This window comes from Nicotiana tabacum, chromosome 16 (assembly GCF_000715075.1).
Source record: "Nicotiana tabacum cultivar K326 chromosome 16, ASM71507v2, whole genome shotgun sequence".
NCBI lineage: Eukaryota > Viridiplantae > Streptophyta > Magnoliopsida > Solanales > Solanaceae > Nicotiana > Nicotiana tabacum.
This window is the reverse complement of record NC_134095.1, coordinates 123,645,979-123,668,501: the sequence shown is the minus strand read 5'-3', so window position 1 is coordinate 123,668,501 and position 22,523 is coordinate 123,645,979. Positions and strand designations below refer to the sequence as shown.

Sequence of the window (22,523 nt, the reverse complement as noted above, 5' to 3'; positions counted from 1 at the left end):
ATCGGTGTATGGCTGGTACCTTTCTTTGTTGGGCTTTGGCTCCTTCGCCAGAAGCCTACTTGGGTATAATGAGCCCGAGGGGGCTCCTGGTTGGTCGTCTTCAACCCTGGTCATTGACTGGTATTGGTTGTTCACGTCCGACCAGGTCACTGCTAGATACCTAACCAAATTTTGTTTTAGCTGCTTTGAAACCACCGAGCTTCGTTCGATCAAACTTGAGTGAAGGCCTACATCGCCCAGTCGTCGGAAATCGGTGGTAGTTCCATTCATTCCATTTGAAAGCGAGATACGAACTCTCGCAGCATCTCGTTTTCCCTCTGCTTGATCTTGAAGACGTTGGATTTCCGTGTAGCTACTTTAATGGCACCGGTATGTGCTTTTATGAAAGAATCTACCAGCATGGCAAATGAGTCTATGGAGTTAGGAGCTAGGTTGTGATACCACATCATGGCCCCTTTCGAGAGAGTTTCCCCGAACTTCTTTAGCAAGACAGACTCGATCTCGTCGCCCTTTAGGTCATTGCCCTTCACTGCGCAAGTGTAGGCAGTGACGTGCTCATTGGGGTCGGAGGTTCTGTTGTACTTCGGAAGGTCCGACATTCTGAACTTCTTTGGAATGGGTTTCGGGGCTGTTTCTTGTCGGAACATCTTTTGTACTAACTTCTTTGAATCCATACCTTTTAGGATCGGGGTGCACCCGGAATTTGGTCAACCCTGGAGTTGTAGGGCTCGACCTTCTTGTCGTTGGCTTCTATCTTCTTCTCGCCCGATTTGATCCTCCTCGTGAGGTACTCGAGCATCTTTATGATGGTGGGGTAGGCTGCCGACCCGTTGTTGCCTGATCTCTACGGTACCTGCTCGGCTGGGGAAGCTGTCCCCGGGGCTACCGTGCTGGGAGTTTTCTAGTGACTTTGCAACTAAGCAATCGTCAGCTGTTGTGCCTGCAACATTTCAAAAATAACGTGAAGTCTAACCCCCCGTTCTTCCCTACCTGGGGTTTTCTGGGCTTCTTGTTGGTCTCCTTGGTGCACGCTCCTGTTAGTGTGGGAGCTTACATCGACGTGTTGAGCATCGCGAGAGACCGCTTCCACGGGAATTGGTTCTTGTGCGTTCTCAGGGTTTCGTGGTAGTATACCAACACCTGGAACATCCACACCATTCTTTCCATGGTTCTCAAGATTGTTGTTTACTGAGTCAGACATTTCAACCTGAAATCAAAGATCTCGGGCAAGAAAAAGTGTGAAAGATAACTTGCGTTGTGTAGCAAAACCAGCAAGAAAATAATCACTATTATCTTTGGCCTCATGGTTGGCGCCAAACTGTTTACTGTGAAAATGGTAATAACAATTAAATTTAATTTTGTGGTTCTAAAAATACGTGATCTATTTTTATGCTAGTTGTTAGGACAATAGATGTTAAATGAGATATTTGGAATCAAGGTAAGAGCTTAAAAACAAGATGTTAACCAAACCGAATCGCTGTCGATCGGGGCCTCGGGGTCGAGTCCGGTATCATGATCCAAAATCCACTAAGGGTCATGGTGGCGCCGGATACCGCTGTCAGGCAAGCCAACCAAATACTTAATTAAATTCTCGTTTTTAAACAATCTTGGAATCTAAGATTTTCCTTCAACATATATAAACAAAAAGGGTGACCGCTTCATTTTAAATTAAATAATAAGCAATTAATACAAGATATTTCAAAACCATCCCAGAACCCGGTGTCACAAGTACATGAGCAATTTCTAAGAAATAATGTAATACAACAATCGCCCGGAATACAATATTGGATAGAAATAAATACAGAAAACTGAAAGAGACTCTACTGGCTGCGAATCGCCTCGAGAAGTGCAGCTCACCTAAGTCTCCGTATCATTCGTGCTGTTACGCCTAGTAGGCCACTAGAGATGCATATGCCTGTGCAACAAAAATGCACAGAAGTGTAGTATGAGTACGAAAACAACGTTTACCTAATGAGTATCCCGTCTAATCTCGAAGAAGTAGAGACGAGATGGTCGACTTTGACACTTACTAATGGTCCAATAAGGATATACAACGAAAATGTGAGGAAAACATGGATTTATCTAGCAATTATAACTCACAAAGCAGGGAATCAGGTAACACCTTCTCAAATAATAAGGAAATTCCAAGATTTACTTTTCATTATCTTTATTAGTTTATAGCGGCCATAAAAAGGCAAGATCAACTTCAATAAGTTTCAAGGTAAGCAACGCAAGCATGCACAAATTATGCCGAGACGACGGCCCGATCCAACAGAAATAAACTGTGCACTTGACGAGGGTCGACGTCGCGCCTATAGATGCATCTATTTAATCTACCAAGGCGTTCGGCCCGTTCCAAAATAAACACACACAGACAGACAGTCAATCAAGAAGCCAACATGGAGCAATTATCCAAAGGAAGGCCAATTCTCTTTAATAGTTTAAGAAAATGGAGTTTAAATCTTTTTAGAAATTTATTTACTAATTCAATGTGATTTAAGTAGTACAAGCTAACAATAAGATTGCAGCTATTCCAAGTATAACATGATTTTGGGTCCTAGACTACCCGGACAATAGCATAATAGCATCTACACACGGACTCTCGTCACCTCGTGCGTACGTAACCCCCACAAATAGGAGCACATAACCAATTAACTCACCTATGGGGACAATTCCCTCTTACAAGGTTAGAAAGGAGACTCACCTCGCTCCGAAGATCCATAACCGGCATTCCACGCTCTTCCGAAGACTTCAATCGACGCACAATGCTCCAAAACTAGCCAATGGTTATACAAATTCATTAATATATACTTAATTACTCATTACAATCCAGTTTATAGCAATTCCTACTCCCGATCGAAAAGTTGACAAAAATGCCCACGGGCCCACGTGCCTGGATTCCGAAATTTTTCGAAGATAAACTTTACCCGTAACCTCACGTTTCTCTCAATTTTATATCTAAAATCATGGTCAAAATTCAAGAATATCAAATTTCTAGGTCTTCCTCAAAACCCCAAATTTCCACTAATTTCCATGTTAAAATCCATAAATAATTGATGTATTTAACCCAAAATAGGTGGGGATAACTTACCTTGACATTGATGACGAAAATCCCCTCTTGAAGCTCTCCAAAATCGCCCATGCCAAGTGAAAAATGAAAGAAATGGGCCAAATCCCGTCTTAAAACAAGTCACTGCCCAGCACTGCCCTTCTTCGCGAACGCGGAAAAGCCCTCGCGTTCGCGAAGCACAACCTGCTTCAACCCCAAAATCTCTTCATCGCGTTCGTGACCCAACGCCCGCGTTCGCGTAGGCCAATGACTCAGGCCCAACTTTTCCTCCTACGCGTTCGCGATCTCTTCCTCACGTTCGCGTAGTAACTAGCTCGACTCCTTCGCATTCGCGACCTACACCTCGCGTTCGCGAAGGCTAAAACCAGCAGCCTTCCATCTTCCTCTTCGCGAACGCGGGACTTCCTTCGCGTTCGCGAAGAAGGAAACCAGATACCAGCAAAACAGCAGCAACTTTTAACCCAAATTCGATCCGTTAACCATACGGAATCCACCCGAAGCCCCCGGGACCCCAACCAATCATACCAACCAGTCCCATAATACATTACGGACTTGCTCGAGGCCTCAAATCATACCAAACAACGCTAAAATCATGAATCAACCTCCAATTCAAGCTTTATGAACTTTAGAATTTCAAACTTCTACTTTCGATATTTAAACCCATCAAATCACGTCCGATTAGGGGTGACAAAATGGTTCAAAGAAAACAGTTAACCACCCATATTATCCGCTAAAAAATTGGTCGGATGATGAATTTTTCAAAAACGGGTCAAATATGGATAAGAACCATATTATCTATTTAGAAAATGGATAACCAATGAGTAACCAATGGATAATCAATGAGTCTAACTTTTATATTTGTAAAACCTTAAATTGGGAGTTCCTCAAGTTAAGGAAACTAAAACTCGCAAAAGTAATCATATACAAGAAGTCATGGATAATATGGGTACCGGTTAACCCATTTTTTATCCATATTAAATATGGAACGGGTCGGATAATTGATCCATTTTTTCATTACCCGTTTTCGACCCGAACCATATCCGATCCGACCCGTCCATTTGCCACTCCTACGTCCGATTGACCTCAAATTTTGCACACAAGTCATATTTGATATTACGGACCTACTCCAACTTTCGGAATCGGATTCCGACCCCGATATCAAAAAGTCCACTTCCGGTCAAACTTCTCAAAAATCTTCAATTTTCTATCTTTAGCCAAATGACTCCAAAACGACCTACGGACCTCCGAATTCACTTCTGATAGCGCTCCCAACTCCAGATTCACCATACGGAGCTACTCCCAGACTCGGAATCCCAAACAGACATCGATAACACTAAAATGCACTTCAAGCCAAACTTATGAAATTTCTTCCAAAATGCCAACTTCCACAATATGCACCAAAACGCTCCCGGGTCATCCAAAACCCGATCCGGGCATACGCCCAAGTCCGAAATTATCATACGAATCTGCTGGAACCTTTCAGATCCCGATTCCGAGGTCGTTTACTCAAAAATCCAATCCTAGTTAATTCTTTCAACTTTAAGCTTCCGAAATGAGAATTCTCTTCCCAAATCAACTTCGAACTTCCCGAAATTCAATTCCGACCATGCGTACAAGTCATAACACCTGAAATAAAGTTGCTCATGACCTCAGACTGCTGAACGATGTGCTAGAGCTCAAAACGACCGGTTGGGTCGTTACATCCAGTGTTCGTCGAGGGCGGTCGATGGAGACTAACAGTTATAGTAAAATCAATGATGGCACTTTATGGCCAATAACAAACAATAAATGACGAACAATAAATAGAACACAACAAGTATAAGCAATAAATGAAGTGATGAGATAAAGAGAATATGTTAGAGAGCAGAGAGAATGTTCTTGTGTATTTAGTATTGAACAACATGTGTTTACAAAATGAAAAAGAATAGAGTTGGAGGGCAAAAATGAAACATATAAAATAAAGTTTAAGGGCCAAAATGGAACAAGGTAAAGATAGAGTCCCAAAATAAAAAATAATGTCAAATTGGATGTGCTGTATATGTATTTAAATATATAGACATCTTTGTTCTCCATCTCACCATAAAAAAACGCCTTCTATTCTGAATATTAGGGGTCCAATTAACGTTACAATCAGCATGTCTCAAGGTATAAATTCTCTCTTTTCTTACGGATTATAAGCTTTAAGCCTAAGATTACTCTACTTCTTTTAACAGATAGTAAAAGAGCAAGAGCTGTTGTTGGAGAGGATACAGAAGATAGACTCAGTCATCTACCAAGAAAGATTATAGATCATATATTGAGCTCTTGCCGGTTCAGGACGCAGCTAGAACAAGTATTCTGTCCAGAAAATGGAGATACATTTGGGCCATGCTTCCGACTTTGGTGCTGGATAAGCACTTTTGTTATAAATTAGCAGCAACATATCAATCTGTCCTCAAAGAAACTGTTGACGAGATTCTGTTACAGCATATTGGAGATATTGTGAAGTTTGATCTTGATGTTTCAGGAGTAAATTTGTCTTCATATGCAAATATTGATAGATGGATGCTCTCTGTCACCAGAAACGGTGTCAAGGAACTAACCTTTAACAAGTCAAAAATAAGTACTACTTATAAACTGCCTTCTTATATATTTAATTGTGCAATATTGACACATTTGAAACTCTTCAATTGTGTCTTCAAACCACCAACTTCTTTTCTTGGCTTTCAGAAACTTACTAACCTCTATCTGGAAAAAATAACTTTTGTGCCAACTGAAGAGTTTTGTGTTATTAAAGCCCCCATCTTGTCAGTTTGGCCTTGACTTACTGTCTTGGCACCCAATACCTGAACATCGATGCATCACAGTTGAAGTCCTTGGTTGTTCATGAGAGTCACCATCTAGAGCTAAATTGGTTTACAAACTGCAAAAATTTGGGTATACTAGCAATTTTAGGTAGGTTGGTCCATAATAAAAAATAAGTTGAGAGATCAACTCTGGAAAAGCTTCTTAGGTTGCCTACACTTCAGGTGCTTCAATTGGATTTATTTTTCGTTGAGGTAAGAAATTGATATGTTGTTTTACTTGCATATCTTGTAGGGATATTATTCATGTGATTCTAATTATTGTATTTGCTCCAAAGCTTTTGAGTGCGCACACAGTTCCTAAGGGGCTTCCTGTTGTGCTCCGCTGCGTGCGGGTTCTATCGTTAAGTATAGACTTTGGCAAATTGGATCAGACTTCCTTCACGCTCAAGCTAATTAGGGGTTCCTTTAAATTGAGCAGACATGAGATTTGGGTAAGAAGGGTATACGCGGTTATGTATATATACAAACATGAGAAGCTAAACTGACTTGGTATTCATTTGGCACCATATTTAGGTCTGTGATTTCAGCGATAATGCCGAAGCAGCTTTGAGTTATCTTGAAATGGCAGCCTGCTTGGACCGACCACTAAACAATCTTGAAAATGTGACCATGCATTGGTTTAAAGGTTCAAAAACTGAACTGCTTTTAGTGAAGCTATTATTTGCTCGTGCTCCATCTTTGGTAAGGATGTCCATTAAGCCGAAGAGAGCCATGGGTTCCAGGGAAGAAAGAGATGTCACCACAGAATTGATGCGTTTCCCTAGAGCATCTCCCAAAGCAGAGCTAATCTATTTGCCAAATGCGGATTAGGCTTTTAAGCCAGCTCATCTGTGGTTTGAGGCTAGTAAGGCATATTGATCTGTGGAGTTCCCTCAAGGCAGAGCTATTGTATTTGCCAAATGTGGAATAGATTTTTAATTTCTCATTAGAGGTGTCACTATCTGCAGATTTCTCCATTAGCCACAATTAGATGATCCTTATTTATAAGGAGTGTATATATTCAAAAGCCTTAACCCCGAGCTCGGGTGGTAAAGGCTTGAGGACAAAGTCCTTCAGGTCGCCAGTTCGAGCCCCTGCAGGGCCACTGGAGGCATTACAAACCGGCCGCGTCTTCAGGGTCCCATGGAACTAACCGTGCACCCGCCTTGAAACAACGGAACCCGGTGGGTACAGCTAGTCGGGTTCGCAAAGCGATGTCCGGAAACCACGGTTAAAAAAAAATATATATTCAAAAGCCTTGTGAGATCTAAGCAGCTGGATAACAAATGAAACTCCGTTGATAGATCCACAAACAAGGCATCAATTCTATTAATGAATCTGTCTCAGGAAGTCGTTACAATGTTTTTAACAACAAAGGGATCAACAATAAGTACATGATAACCTTGTTTGGTTCAACTAATGGTCAGATTCAAGTTGAGCTGCAACAAACAACTTTTATGGTCTTATAGCAAGATATTAATATACTATCAGATGAATACTTCATGCAAATAGTAATCAGATAAATATCCCCTGTTTGTACATTGAATTTGTTGCCTAGAGTATCTTAATTTCTTTTTTGTTCTCTTATAATCCCTTTTGGATACATATATCAAAATATTGCACGTGGACACCGTCAATTTATGCATCAGTTTGACAACATTAGGAACGAAATCCTCTTGTTTTAGAGTCTGAGCCTGTAACAACACGAAGCTGATTCTTTTTCTCCTACTCCTATCTTACTCTTTTATAGAGCTGATGCAACTATTTTTGCTTGTTGTGCCCTTCAATCAGGATAAATACTGCTCATTCTATAAATTTGTTCTTCATTAGATGTTTGGAGATTCAGTTGTATGATGCACGTGATAAGATTAGCCGTCCTTTTCTACTGTCTTTCATTTGCATTTCTAATACCTGTTTGGTAACAACCAAAGAGAGAATGGATAAGAAGAGAAAATGAAAATATTTCACTTTGGTTGTTTGGTTCATAAGAGGAAAGAAATTGAGGGATCATAAGTTTCTCTTCTGAGATTTCCATTTGAATGCTAGTGTGAACAATATTAGTAATATATTTTTGGTCAAAACTATGCCAGACCTTTTGGAAAGTGTACAGTAAAAGTTTTACAACTTTCCAACACACTCTATAAAGCTTTTTTTTTTTTTCGGTAAAATAAAATAAAATTGTTCACCCTTAATTCAGGAGACAAAAGAGCTTTTCATATTTTAATATCATCATATTATTGGTTTTGTAGGAATATAAATGCAAGAAATCATATTTGAACAGTTTCGTGTGCAAAGATTTAAACTTTAAACAGCTCTAGTTAGTTCCTAGAAAGCAAAAGGGTCATTTTCCATACTTGTCTGTTCTTTCTTTCTTCTAATTATTGATCATTTTCTATGGAATAGACGTATTAGAACTCCAATTACCACAGTTGGAGAACTTGATGGTTATTGAGCATAACTTCCGAGCTAATTTGCTTTATGAACTGCAAAAAATTGACAATATTAGTGCTCAAAGTAGATGAGGTGGTTGATAATATTTCCAAGCATTATGAGAGTATATGTTTCCCTGAGGTAAGAATTTTCCATTTCATTTCTAACTTTTGTATGTGCTCCGAAGATTTTGCGTGCAAACTCAATTCCTTTTATGCTGAACTACTTGTGGAATCTGTTGCGGAAGCCAAATGTATATAGTGTGAATGAGTCACAACTACTATACCAAAAATTATGGCAGCCACTAAATAATAAATAAGACAATAAAACAACAATAAAAGGAACACCAGAATTTACGAGGTTCGGCCAATTTTGCCTACTCCTCGGACACAACCAATATTTTATTCCACTCCAAAAATACAAGTGAAATAATACTAAAAAGAGAAGATACAAATGCCTTAAAAGGATAAGAAGGCAAATGAGAGGTGTGTGTCAATCCTAAATATTAGGCCTCTTTTTATAGGTGAAATTTCCATAAACATTTTGCCCACAACCGATGTGGGACTTTGGCAATCAACAAATCTTCACCTTGCAAAATTCCACATCTTCAATTTTCTCTCAGTAAAAAATTTTGGTTGTGTCTTCATCTTCAATCTTCAGTGTTCAACAATGTTGATCAAATCCAAACAATGTTGAAACTTGACCGCAATCACCACTTTTGTCAGCATATCAGCAGGATTCTCTGTAGTATGAATTTTCTTCACCGTGACTCCACCTTCTTCAATGATTTCTTGTACAAAATGATATCGAACATCAATGTGCTTCGTCCTTGCATGATAAACTTGGTTCTTCGCTAATTGAATAGTACTTTGACTATCACAAAAAAATGTGATACTTTTTTGTTCAACACCAAGCTCCTTTAGCAACCCTTAAAGCCAAATTGCCTCCTTCACAACCTCTGTAATAACCATGTACTCTGCCTCTGTTGTAGACAAAGCAACTGTTGACTGCAAAGTAGACTTCCAACTAACTGGTGCCTTTGCAAAAGTAAACACATAACCAGTAGTTGATCTTCGTTTGTCCAGATCATTCGCAAAATCTGAGACACAATATCCAACTACAAACTGATTGTCTTCCTGCTTAAAAACTAACCCAACATCTACAGTATTATGAATATACTGTAGAATCCACTTCACAACTTGTCAATGCTCCTTTCCTGGATTATGCATATATCTGCTAATAACTCCAACAACTTGTGAAATATCAAGTCTCGTACAGACTATTGCATACATCAAGCTACCAACAGCATTTGCGTATGGTACCTTTGACATATACTCTCATTCAGCTTCATCCTTTGGCGACATAGTAGTACTTAGCTTAAAATGGGGAGCAAGTGGAGTACTAACTGGCTTAGTCTTCTCATCTATACCAAAACGTTGTAGTACTCTTTTCAAATATTCTTTCTAAGATAAACAGAGTTTCTTTGAACGTCTATCTCTTATTATCTCCATGCCAAGAATTTCTTTGCCTCACTCAGATCCTTCATCTCGAACTCCTTCTTCAGTTGAATCTTCAACTTATCAATTTCTTCCGAATTCTTGGAAGATATCAATATATCATCAACATATAGGAGAAGATATATAATGGAACCATCTTTAAGCTTGTGCAAATACACACAATGATCATATTTGCTTCTCTTGTACCCTTGCTGCAACATAAACTTGTCAAATCGCTTGTACCATTGTCTAGAAGATTGTTTCAATCCGTACAACGATTTTTCAAGTTTGTACACCATATTTTCCTTTCCAGCAACTTTGAATCCTTCTGGCTGAGTCATGTAGATTTCCTCCTCCAAGTTTCCATGTAAAAACATAGTTTTTACATCCATCTGAACTAGTTCCAAATCCAATTGTGCTACCAAAGCCAACATAATTCTAATGGAGGAATATTTTACAACTTGAGAAAATACTTCATTGTAATCAATTCCCTCCCTTTGAGCATATCCTTTGGCCACCAATCTTGCTTTGTAGCGAACATCTACTTGGTTAGGAAATCCTTCCTTCTTTGCAAATACCCAATTGCTTTCTTTCCCTTCGAGAGATTGGCCAATCTCCATATATGATTCTGATGAAGGGACTGTATTTAATCATTCATGAAAATCCTCCACTTATCTTCTTCTAAATTTTGGACTGCGTCTTTATAAGTTGTAGGAACATCATCGGCTACAATTGGGACGACACAAGCTATCGTCTCTATGAGACGAACATGTTTCGTTATTGTCCTTTTTGGCCTGCTGGTTGCTGTTGATTTAAGTTGTTGTTGAGGTTCCTGAGTTGGAATCTCCTCTATTGGCTCTCCTTCCAGAGGATAATCTTCATTTATTTCCTCCTCTACTTCTTGTGTAGGAAAAATAAATTTTCCCTCAAACTTCACCTGCTTAGAAGCACCTTCATTTTGTTTGGTATCTTCTGTTACCTTATTTACCATATCAAATTCATCAAAGGTAACATCCCTGCTGAATATTACTTTCTTTGTCATAGGACACCATAAGCGATATTCTTCGACTCCGGAAGTAATTCCCATAAAAATAGCCTTCTTTGCCTTTGGATACAATTTTGACTCTGTCACATGATAATATGCAGTTGAGCCAAACACGTGCAAAGAGTCATAATCTACAGCAGGCTTTCCATACTATTTTTCAAATTGTGTCTTGCCATCAATAGCAGCAGATGGTAGACGATTAATGAGGTGGCATGCATATGTAATTGCCTTAGCCTAAAATTCTTTGCCCAAGCTAGCATTGGACAACATACACCGTACCTTCTCCAGCAAGGTCCGGTTCATACGTTCTGCTACTCCATTCTGTTGTGGTGTATGTCTGACAGTGAAGTGTCGGACGATGCCATCATTTTCACAGACCTTATTAAAATGATCATTTTTGTATTCATCTCCATTGTCTGTGCGAATACACTTGATCCTCCTACCTATTTGATTCTCCACCATCGTCTTCCATTTGAGAAAAATTCCCAACATTTCATCTTTGCTCTTCATTGTATACACCCACACTCTTCGGGAGAAATCATCAACAAAAGTTACAAAATAGTTCTTCCCACACAATGAAGGTGTTTTGGAAGGACCCCAAACATCATAGTGTACATAATCCAAAATGCCTTTAGTATTATGGATTGTTGTACCAAATTTAACCCTTGTTTGTTTCCCTTTGACACAATGCTCGCAAAACTCCAAGTTGCAAGTCTTTACCCCTTTCAACAATAGTTGATCTGATAGAGTTTTCAAGGATTTTCCTCCAACATGTCCCAGGCGCATGTGCCATAGCATGGTTGTTCCTGCCTCTTTGTCGTCACTGGACGTCACTGTCGCTGTTCCAATAACTGTACTACCACAATAGCGGTACATATTATTGTTTTTCCGATTAGCCTTCATTACCACTAGTGCACCAGAGCATACTCTCATCACTCCATTTTCTGCAACGATTTTGAACCCTTTTGATTCTAGGGCTCCCACAGAAATGAGATTCTTCTTCAAATCCGGTACATATCGAACATCTGTTAGTGTTCTGATCATTCCATCATGGTTCCTTAATCATATTGAATCAATGCCATATAAGGTAAGAGGGCTGTTATCCGCTGTGTGGATGACTCCATATTCTTCTTCTTAAAATTCTACGAACCAGTCCCTGTTGGGACACATATGATAGCTACAAGCCGAGTCCATCAACCATATGTCTGATGATGTTGATGACTCTGTTGTAACTAATGAGAAGTCTGAATCATCACAATCAACTACATTTGAATCCATAATGGCCTTTTCATTGTTATGTTTGGCCTTATTCTTCAACTTTGGATAGTCTTTCTTCCAGTGCCCATTTTCTCGACAAAAGACACATTCATCTTTGTTGAGTTTAGATCTTGACTTAGATCTTTCTTTGTCCTTGTTTGATTTTGAGGACGACCCCTCACAACCAGTGCTTCTCCTTCTCCACCCTTCTGTGTTTCTCCCTTTCTTTGTTCATAGCTGTACAAAGCCGAACAAACTTCTCTGAGAGAAACTTCGTCATTTCCATGGAGTAGAGTAGTTTCAAGTTGCTAGTACTCATCAGGAAGTGACGTCAACAGCATCAAGGCCAAGTCACCATCATCAAAAGTTGTATCCATATTTTGCAAATCCGTGACCAACTTATTGAAACTGGTGATATGTTCATTCATCGTGGTACCAGGAACATAGGTGAAGTGAAACAATTTCTTCTTCATGTACAATTTATTTTGACTATTTTTCTTCAAAAATTTATCCTCCAATGCTTTCCATAATTTACTTGCAGAAGTTTCCTTTGTGTATGGATATTTCTGCTCTCTAGCAAGGTAGGATCGAATGGTACCGCAAGCAACACGGTTGAAAATTTTCCAATCTTCTTCTCCAATAATATCTGGTTTCTTTTCTTCAATGGCAAGATCTAGTCCTTGTTGAAAAAGGACATCTAGAACCTCGCCTTGCCACATCCCAAAATGTCCGGACCCGTCAAAAATTTCTACCGTAAATTTCGCATTTGACACAATTCTTGTCATAAGCGAAGATGTCAATGATGACGTATTATTGACACTTGATGTAGATTCTTCTTGTTTATTGTCTCCCATCTTTGAAACAAATATTATTTAATAGCTGACGACACAAATCAAGATTATTTCCTTTCTGATGTAGAAGATCAGACTAAGCTGCAACCACACAGCATACTCAGACAGAACCTTGACTCAGTTACCAAGATAAATCTTTTCTGATGTGGAAGATCAGACTATGTTGCAATCCACAGAGCATACTTAGACAGTACCTTGACTCTGATACCAATTGTTACGAAAACCAAATGTATATAGTGTGAATGAGTCACAACTACTATACCAAAAATTATGGCAGCCACTAAATAATAAATAAGACAATAAAGCAACAATAAAAGGAACAACAGAATTTACGAGGTTCGGCCAATTTTGCCTACTCCTCGGATACAACCAATATTTTATTCCACTCCAAAAATGCAAGTGAAATAATACTAAAGAGAGAAGATACAAATGCCTTAAAAGGATAAGAAGGCAAATGAGAGGTGTGTCAATCCTAAACATTAGGCCTCTTTTTATAGGTAAAATTTCCATAAACATTTTGCCCACAACCGACGTGGGACTTTGGCATTCAACAAAATCTAGCATTAGGTGTAGACTTGGGCGAATTGAGTAATCAAGATTTAGATTTAATTAAGATTTCCCCCAATTTAGAGACGCTTAATATTTGGGTAAGAAACATGTGTATACATTATAGATATACACACTCATAAAAAGCATAATTTGACTTGGTATTTATTTGACATCATTAGGTAGAAGATACTAGCGTCGGTGCTGAAGAAATTTGGGAATATTTGGACACACCAGCCTGCTTAGACCGACCACTCAACCTTGCTCGTTCTCCATCTTTGATAAGGATGAGCATTAAGCTTAATAGAGCATTAAGGAATATCATCACAGAATTAATGCGTTTCCCTAGTGCATCTCCAAAGGCAGAGTTGTTCTATTTGCCAGATGTGGATTAGAAGTCACTTGATGATTACCTCCATAATCATATTCTTCCTTTATATTTCCTCCATAATTAACATTTTGCGTTTGGTTCTAGTTTTGAAAATATACCAATTTAAATTTCTCATTAAAAATGTCATTATCTGCGGATTTCTCCTTTTATTCTTTTTTTTTTGACAATTTATTTAAATTTTCTTGATTCTTCTTTTGAGGATGAATGTTTGAGAAGTGAAAACAAAGATATTTTTCAGTTGTTTAGTTGAGAAAAAAATCTCTATAATTGTTTGTGTATATTAGTACTCCCTCCGTTCACTTTTAACTGTTCACTTTTAACTTTTCACGTTCCTTAAGAAATAATGATTGACATGAATATTTTATCACAATAACCCTACTAATTAATACTTAATCTCAATAATTGCAATCAAATAGTATACGTAATTATTACCGCCACTATGAAGTTTCAATATTATTATTATTTTTCTTTTTTGATATTAGCACTTTACAACTCATCAATCTTTTTAGTTTAAAAGCTTTGAATTTTGTTTGGAGCCAAACGATTGAGAAAATTTAGGAGCCAAACAATTCAGAAAATCCTTCACCAATTTTGTTTGAGCCAAACATTATTTTAATTCCCACCAAAACATTACTCTATAAAAAAATTATCTTTTCTTGATATGCGAACAAGTGACAAGTAAAAATGAAAAATATATTTTTAGAATACTAAAGAACTAAAAAACGGAGGGAATACATAATAACCTTTTATGGTAGTTAATCATTTTTGGTTATATGTATTTGCTTAGAGGGCAGAAGGGTTTAAGCTATATTCTTCAGTTGATTCATCTAATGCTACCAATTATACTGTCTGAATTTAATTAGACACTTATCAAAAAGAGTTTGTGCTTCTAACTTTTAACAGAAGAAAATGAATATATTATCAGACGAAAACTTTTAAAAAAAGTATTCAGATGAATATTCCCCAGTTTCTGTAACATTAAATTTGTCGCCTAAAGTATCTTAGCTTATTGGCTGGGAATCCTCTCGTTCAATTAAGGGTATATTTTACTGTTTTATAGAGGGGAATATTTCCTATACATACTATAATAGGAACTTATTTACCAACTTTTTCAAGGTTTTATAGTTTCAAAAAGTATCTAAATTTTACTTACAAATTGTATATGTTTCCCCCTTAAAAGGCTCTCACCCCATTCATAATATCTTTAATTAAGGAATTTAATTATATCCTTTCCTTTTTTCTCTCTTTTCCTCATTCCTTGCATCCTAATTTCTTCAGTAGATCTTCTTTTCTCTCTCTTTGATAGTTGTACGTCTTCAACAAGAAGATGGTAATTTTGCTTCTTTATTGAATGGTTTTGGTTGGAACCATCCAATACTGGGTATAACGCCATAAAGGAAAGTTCTATGTTCCTATTATCCTTACAATATTAAGAAAGTGATCCCTAATCTAACAAATCCAATAACACAGGGTTGCTTTCCAAAATAGCAACAAAAAAACTTTATTGTGCCGTTACAAATCTATACACACGGAAATGTCAGCTATATAACAAATATTCAGTTGCTAACCAAGTTTCTTCAACAATTCAAAAATCCTTAAACTCTAGCAAAACTATTATTAATAGGATAATGGCTCGTACAAATCCAAATGTGAAATTGGACACGATTTACAATAGCTCATGGCCATATACAACTAATATAAAATTATCATACATTTGATATACAATTTCTGCAACAATTATGATATAAATATAATTATGATACAATCGTGATACAATTCTGATCTTCATGTTCTTCAAGTTTCAATCACAACTCTAAACTTAAAGTCAGATACAATATTATATTATAATTGTATTAATATTGTATCAGGTATTGTTTTAGGTATTGATGTAACATATACAACTTTGATACAATTGTGATATAATTATGAAACAAATTTGGTACAATTATGATACAATTATCATACAATCGTAATATAATTCTAAAACTTCTTTTTCTTCTTCCAGTTTCGATATAATTTTACCTAAAACGAACTCTAAAGTTAACCAATCTCTCTCAAATTGGATATACAAATTCTAAAGTATATTCTCAATTGTTTGCAAGAACACTCAATTCAAAACAAATCACAAATTCATAAAACCCAAATATTGATACAACTGTGATACAATTATCATACAATCATGATACAGTTATGAATTTTTTTTTTTTCGAGTTTCAATATGAAATTTTACCTAAAAACTAATCTAAACTTAACCAATCTCCCTCAAAATTGAGATATAAATTCCAAGGTATATTCACAGTTGTTTGTAAGAAAATACAATCTAAACAAATCACAAATTCATAAAATCCAAATATTGAATTCAAAGCTTTTAATAGTTCTCAATGGAGAATACTTTATTGCTACATTTTTAGAAATAATGTTCATGGAATTGTGTGAAGAGGGAGAGATTTGTATGTAAGATTAAGAAACTTTTTGAAATCTTTTTGAATATGGGATGAAAACGTGATTTAGAGGCTTTGTATGACTGATATGTATGAGAGTAAGGAAGGGGGGGGGGGCTATTTCAGTTACATCCTAATTTTAAGGAATACTCTCTTTATTAAGGTTTTGTATATAAGTAGAAAATATAGATAGAGAATATAATTTTTAAGGAACTTATAGAAAAGTGATAAATAAATTTCTATTATAGTATTACTAGGTAAATTTCCCTTTATAGAGCCCATCCAAATATTATGGCTTGTGTACCCTTCAAATCTTGGCTGTCTAATTCTTTTCCCTGGTAACCAAATAGGCTGAAATGCATAGAAAGACATTAGCTAAGGCAAGTACTGCTAATCTTATCACACACATATAAAGACTGAACTTTCAAAACAACTAGTAAGTACTATTGAAAAAATAATTGATCATTTAAAGGAACCCCAAAAGTTATACAAAATTTGCGAATTCATTCCTTCTTAGAAAACTCACTGAGAACAACAGGTAGCATTAAGCCTTCCTAATAATCACAGATGACTGACATAAAATCCTAATCCGACTATGGAAAATACAATAGCTCTGCCTTGGGAGATGCTCTGGGGAAACGCGCCAATTATACGACAATATTCCTTTCTTCCTTGGAACCAGATGCTTTTACATGATTAATGCTCATACTTGTTAAAGATGGACAACGACCAAACAGAAGCTTTACGAAAAACAGTTCAGTTTTTGAACCCTTAAACAAATGTATGTCCACATATTTGAGCTTGTTGAGTGGTAGGTTCAAGCAGTCTGCTGTGTCTAGATATTCCGAAACTGCTTCAACAGTGTCACTAGTAGTATCGACATAATGGTACAAGGATACACAAGGTCTTTTAGATTCTCATATTTAAATATGAAGTGCAAAAACGAATTATATCATGCATATATCCACTAGCTAGAATATGGCCACATGTATTTGCCATTTTTTACCCAAATCTCAAGTTTACTCAATTTGTGGGAGCTCTTAATCAACTCGAGAGTGTAAGAAATCTGACCCATTTGGCTGAAGTTTACACCTAGCCTTAGATGCCACAAGCAGTTGAGTGTAAAAGGAAGCCCTTGTGGAACTTTACCTGCACTCAACAGCTTTGAAGCAAATACAAAAATAAGAATCACATGAATAGGGACGATCCCTATAAGATATCCAAGTCAAACAACACCTCAGACTTTTACCTCAGGGAAAGATGAAGTGAAAGTAAGCACCTCAAGTATAGGCAAGCTAAGAAGAAACTTTTCCAATTTTGATCTTTCAGCGGATATCGGATTATGTATCACAAGGTATAAAGTTTTCAAATTTATACAGATCATAAAGCAACTTAGGTCAATATCATAGTGACTCTCACGAACAAACAAGGAATTCAATCGCGATGAAACAATTTTCAAGTATTTAGTACCGTTACAGTACATAAAGGTCAGATGAACAAGAAGGGGCGCATTGATAACACAAAACTCTGCAGTTGGGACAAAGGTTATTTTTTCTGGACGAAATGATACAAGATTCAGAAAGCCAAGAAAAGATGTTGGTGGTTTGAAGACACAGTTTAAGAGTTCCAAATGTGTAAGTGTTGGACAATTATTTCTAATATATAGAAGAGCCTTGGAAGCAGCTGCCCGTTGTCTTGCTAGCTTGCCGACCAAGGCCTCTTTTTGTCATTTCAATGTTTAGCTTTTATAATTTGTTGACCATTTAAAGTGGCTCTGATATTTGATTGGTTCAAATAAGTTGATTACCGTACTAACTTTATTAATTTTTGTTGTACAGACTTTTTAGCCCTTTAAGGGAACCGTGTATGCTTTCAAGTGAGTCCATCTCCCCTTGCAATTCCGGCTGAAAAATCCATTTCCATGCCTGGCAATATATAAACTTGCTCATTTCTATTTATGCTTGTGAGGAGACAAATGTTTGGTTTTTAACTCATTCAACCCATTATTTATTAGAGGGAAATTTAAAGTGTTTGAAGCTATTATTAGCCTTCATTCGTGTTCTGCTTATATTTCTCTGCATAAAATGATGTATCAGACAAATAAAAAGCACATTTTAAAACTGTATATATTCATGACTACTTCTAAATTCTAAAGCTCATAGCTGCCACTATCAAACTGTTTTGAAATCTCAAGAACTAATTTTGTATATCATAAGCTAATAACAGATATTAAGGTAATTTAATTTTATAAATTTTCTCTAAATTAATTTGGTAGATCATACTAAAATTATTTTATGTGGTGATTGATTTTTTACTTGAAATTGTAATGCACAAAAAATTGTACTAGATGTTAATTTATTTTAACAGAGACTTTTTTTAAAATAAATTAAATTATTTACAGGAAAAGATTTATCAAATCATCTTGCAGTACCTTTTGCTATGGTTAACTTTGGTAATTTTAGTTTTAAAAGCTCTTGATATGGTGACTGTATCAAATACTACTAACAATACGTGCACATTGTTTTATGAAATAGTTTGGTAAATTCAAGTTGAAGAAAAATATTTTGCAAAAGACTTTTCTTTTGGGGTTATATTTTAGTTTAATTGTCTATTATAAAGTTAGATTTCATTTTAAGGTCTTTTTATCTATTCAAAATTTTCTCAAAAGATTTCCAAATAAATCTGTAAGTGAGCTCTGAGAATACATAAGGTTTTTAAAGTTTTGTTTACTTTGCAATTACTAACCTGTATTAACTAAGACTGTACTTTCTAAATAATCCAAATGAAAATGAGATGAATGGAGCACACAAAAAGATATTAAAGGTTCATAATTTGTAACTTTGCTCAGGTGCTCAGGTAAGCAAGATAAAGCTAACGAGGTAAAAATAACTTTTTAAAATACATAGAAATGAGAGTGAATCTTCCGAATATCTAAGTTTGAAACTTTGATAACATAGCAATAAACTAAAATAAAAAAATTTAAAATATCATAATTAAATTAGTATCTAAAAGAAAGAGAGCTAGAACCAAGAATGAGCACACAAAATTCACATTATTAATTCAAGCATTTTACTTCTTTTGAAAAAAAATCTCGAATTGGTTGCCTTTGAGAAACATATTTATTTCCTCAATTTCATGTATCTTATCTTTCTTTATCTTATCTTAATGTTCTAAAAAGTTGACAATAGAAATACATATATGTTCCTATGATTATTTTTATTCCTCTAGGAGTAAAAAAATAAAACAATTAATTAGGTTAATTGAATTTATACTGGGTGGTTGTTGTTGAATTTAAAATACAACAGTAAATTATAACAAGTGGAAAACAAACTTCGTAAAAGTTTAGATCGTTGGGCCCGTGCGTGAGCACGGACAAAGTAATATAGTATATATATAAGAAGGTAGTTTATAAGTACCGTTATTTGACATGTTAAGGGTTAGCTTCTTGACACCGTTTCTGGTGACATAGAGCATCCATCTATCAATATCGGGACACAAAGACAACTGTACTCCTGAGACATCCAGATCAAATATCACCACATCTCCAAGATGCTGTAAGAGAATCTTATCTATAGTTTCTTTGAAGACATATTGAGATCTTGCTGCTAATTTGTTGCAGAAGAGCTTATTCAGCACAAAACTTGGAAGTATGGAACAAATATATCTCCAGTATTTTGATGGAATACTAGTTCTTGCTGCATCTTGAATAGGCAGGGAGTCAAGAATATGATCTATAACATTTCTTGGCAGATAACTGATTCGATCTTCTTTGTCCCCTGCAACCGCAACTCCTTTACTATCTGTTAGAAGAAGTTGAAGTAGTCTTCAGCTTAAAAATTATAAGCCAAAAGAAAAGAGGAAAAAAAAATAGGGAGAGTTGTATACCTTGAATCATGCTGATTCTGTAACGTTAATTAGCCTCTTAAAATACAGAGTAAGAAGGACATTTATATATAGTGAAGCAGATAGAACCAAGAGGTCTCTTCGTATTTATAATATTCAAAGTGTCTCTTCATTTATCCATCAGGAGTCACTGTCACACCTCCTTTTTGCGCGCCCGGACCCGAAGGGTTAAATGCGCGAGGGGAGTTTTTCCAATTTAAGTGACAATATTCGAAATGAGATTATTTATTTAATTCAGAGTCGCCACTTGGGAAAGGTTTGACTTTTGGTGTCCCAAGTCACCGGTTTATCTTGAATCCCAAATCGAGGAAATTTTCGACTTTTCCAAATGAAGTCTGCGAACCAGAAATTCTAAGTAAGGAATTCTGTTGACCCGAGGGAAGGTGTTAGGCACCCTCGAATCCCGTGGTTCTAGCACGGTCGCTTAAATTGTTATAATGACTAAACATCTGATTTAAATACATGTTATGACTTTCGTGCTTTCATTAAGTTTAAACCGCTTTTATTATTATCATTTATTTTTATAGAATTGCAACGTCGTGAAAAATGTATCTCGAACTACGTCGCAATCAATGCACCCGTAATTGTTAAACACACTTCGACTCCGTTGAGATTTGGATTCGGGTCACATCAATGCGCACCCAAATTTAAGAATATAATTTAATCGAAGCCGCGCCTAAAGAGTTTAACGCATTCTTATTTTTTGGAGAAGGCCATGAAATTTGCTAAACGGCCTGTCCCGAATTCTAAATATTTATTATGGTTAGTTATTGAGGGCCCCGCGATTTGCATTCTTACTTGGCGAGGCTCGTCTCATTATTTTAGAAAAGGATATCCTGAAGCGACTACATTTCTATTACGTTTGTCTCTCTAAAAAAAAAATAAAAAAAAATAAAAGAGAAAAATACCAAACTTACTTGTTTAAGCAACTAACATACTAAATCTCTACTATATATGACGAATCCTGAATTTTTGCTTGATTGCCTAATTGGTTGTTTATGAGGTGAAAATTATTTCATGCCTCGTCTTTAAAGAGTGAATAAGTTCTGTTAATTTGATAGGAGGGATTGCAAGCAACAGATAACTCATACTAAATTTACATTAAACAAACCTTAAGCTCTAACTTATTTAGGCTTGATAAATGAAATCGGCTACTTATTAAGAAAAACTACTGTTAATTGGATTCGAGAATGCCTATTAGTTTTCCTCGAAAGTCATCGCATTATTCCGAAACGATGAATCTATATTGAATCCCATATCGAAACTATGTAGAAACAAGTAGTCTAACAAAAGGGTTGGCGTACATTATTACCCTGTTAACGTAACGCTGCATGAGAATTAGTTTGGGGTACACTTATCTTGAAGTCAAATGGAACCGAATGTAGCAGATTCGATGGTTCAGATATCTAGGCAAAAATACATACATATGCTTGCTATGATTCTATGTTATGATGTCATAACTGAAACAAAACTAACGGTTGTATGCATTAAAACACATCTGATCTATCAAGCCAATGCTATCTAATTGCTCATCTCAACTTAGAATGTATGTTAATTTATACAGAGTATTTGCAGTTTGCAGTTAAACAAATACAGGCCAAACTAACATTCAACCTATTTTTGAACACAAGTATTATAACATAACCAGACATTCGTTTCTTTATTTCTGCTTCAACTTCAAACTTTCAACAACATATGGTTTCAGAAGTTGTGTACCTGGAAATGTTTGACAATTGAAGAAAAAGGGAAGTCAGCAGAGTAACAATGGCAACAAGTGCAGCAGCAGTAACAGCAGGTAACCAAAATCCCAGTGCAAGATGCAGTTGGAGCCGATGGAAAAATGGCAGAAAGACAACAGCAAACAATGCAGTAGAAACAAAACTCCAAGACAGACCAAATCCAGGAGAAACAAACAATGTGAATCAACCAATGAACTCAGCTGATACTTGAAAGAAAACAGAGTTGATTGAACAGGTTGAACAAACTGAGAATCACACAAACAAAGAAGAAACAGTTGCAGATTTTCTGTATCCTTTCCTCTCTCGTAGGTGTCTGTATATATCTAACAATCAAATCTCCAAAAAAGTCTGAGTTTTGTCTAAAGATCTACCTGCCTTTTCCTTTTTCAAAATTTTTGTTTTCAAAATCAATTCAGTTCCCAAAATTCAATCTCATTCCCCCTTTCCTAATATCAGATGTATTCCTTTCCTTTCTCTGTCTCCTATATGTTCTGTGTGTATTAATATGTATGTATTTCAGCTCTCTCCT

At 36.3% G+C, this 22,523-nt stretch overlaps 1 protein-coding gene and 1 pseudogene across 1 annotated transcript; one reads left to right on the top strand and one right to left on the bottom strand.

Moving 5' to 3' along the window:
- Positions 1–5,046: 5,046 nt before the first annotated feature.
- LOC107812159 (F-box/FBD/LRR-repeat protein At1g13570-like) lies at positions 5,047–7,848 on the top strand (annotated as a pseudogene).
- Positions 7,849–16,621: 8,773 nt separating this feature from the next.
- On the bottom strand, positions 16,622–20,247 carry LOC107791690 (F-box/FBD/LRR-repeat protein At1g13570-like). Its single transcript, XM_016613790.2, has 4 exons — positions 20,238–20,247; positions 19,769–20,152; positions 17,359–17,501; positions 16,622–16,687 (listed from the first exon to the last, which is right to left on the bottom strand). The coding sequence occupies exons 1-4, from the start codon at positions 20,245–20,247 to the stop codon at positions 16,622–16,624; spliced, it is 603 nt and encodes a 200-aa protein (XP_016469276.2).
- Between the last annotated feature and the right edge of the window lie 2,276 nt (positions 20,248–22,523).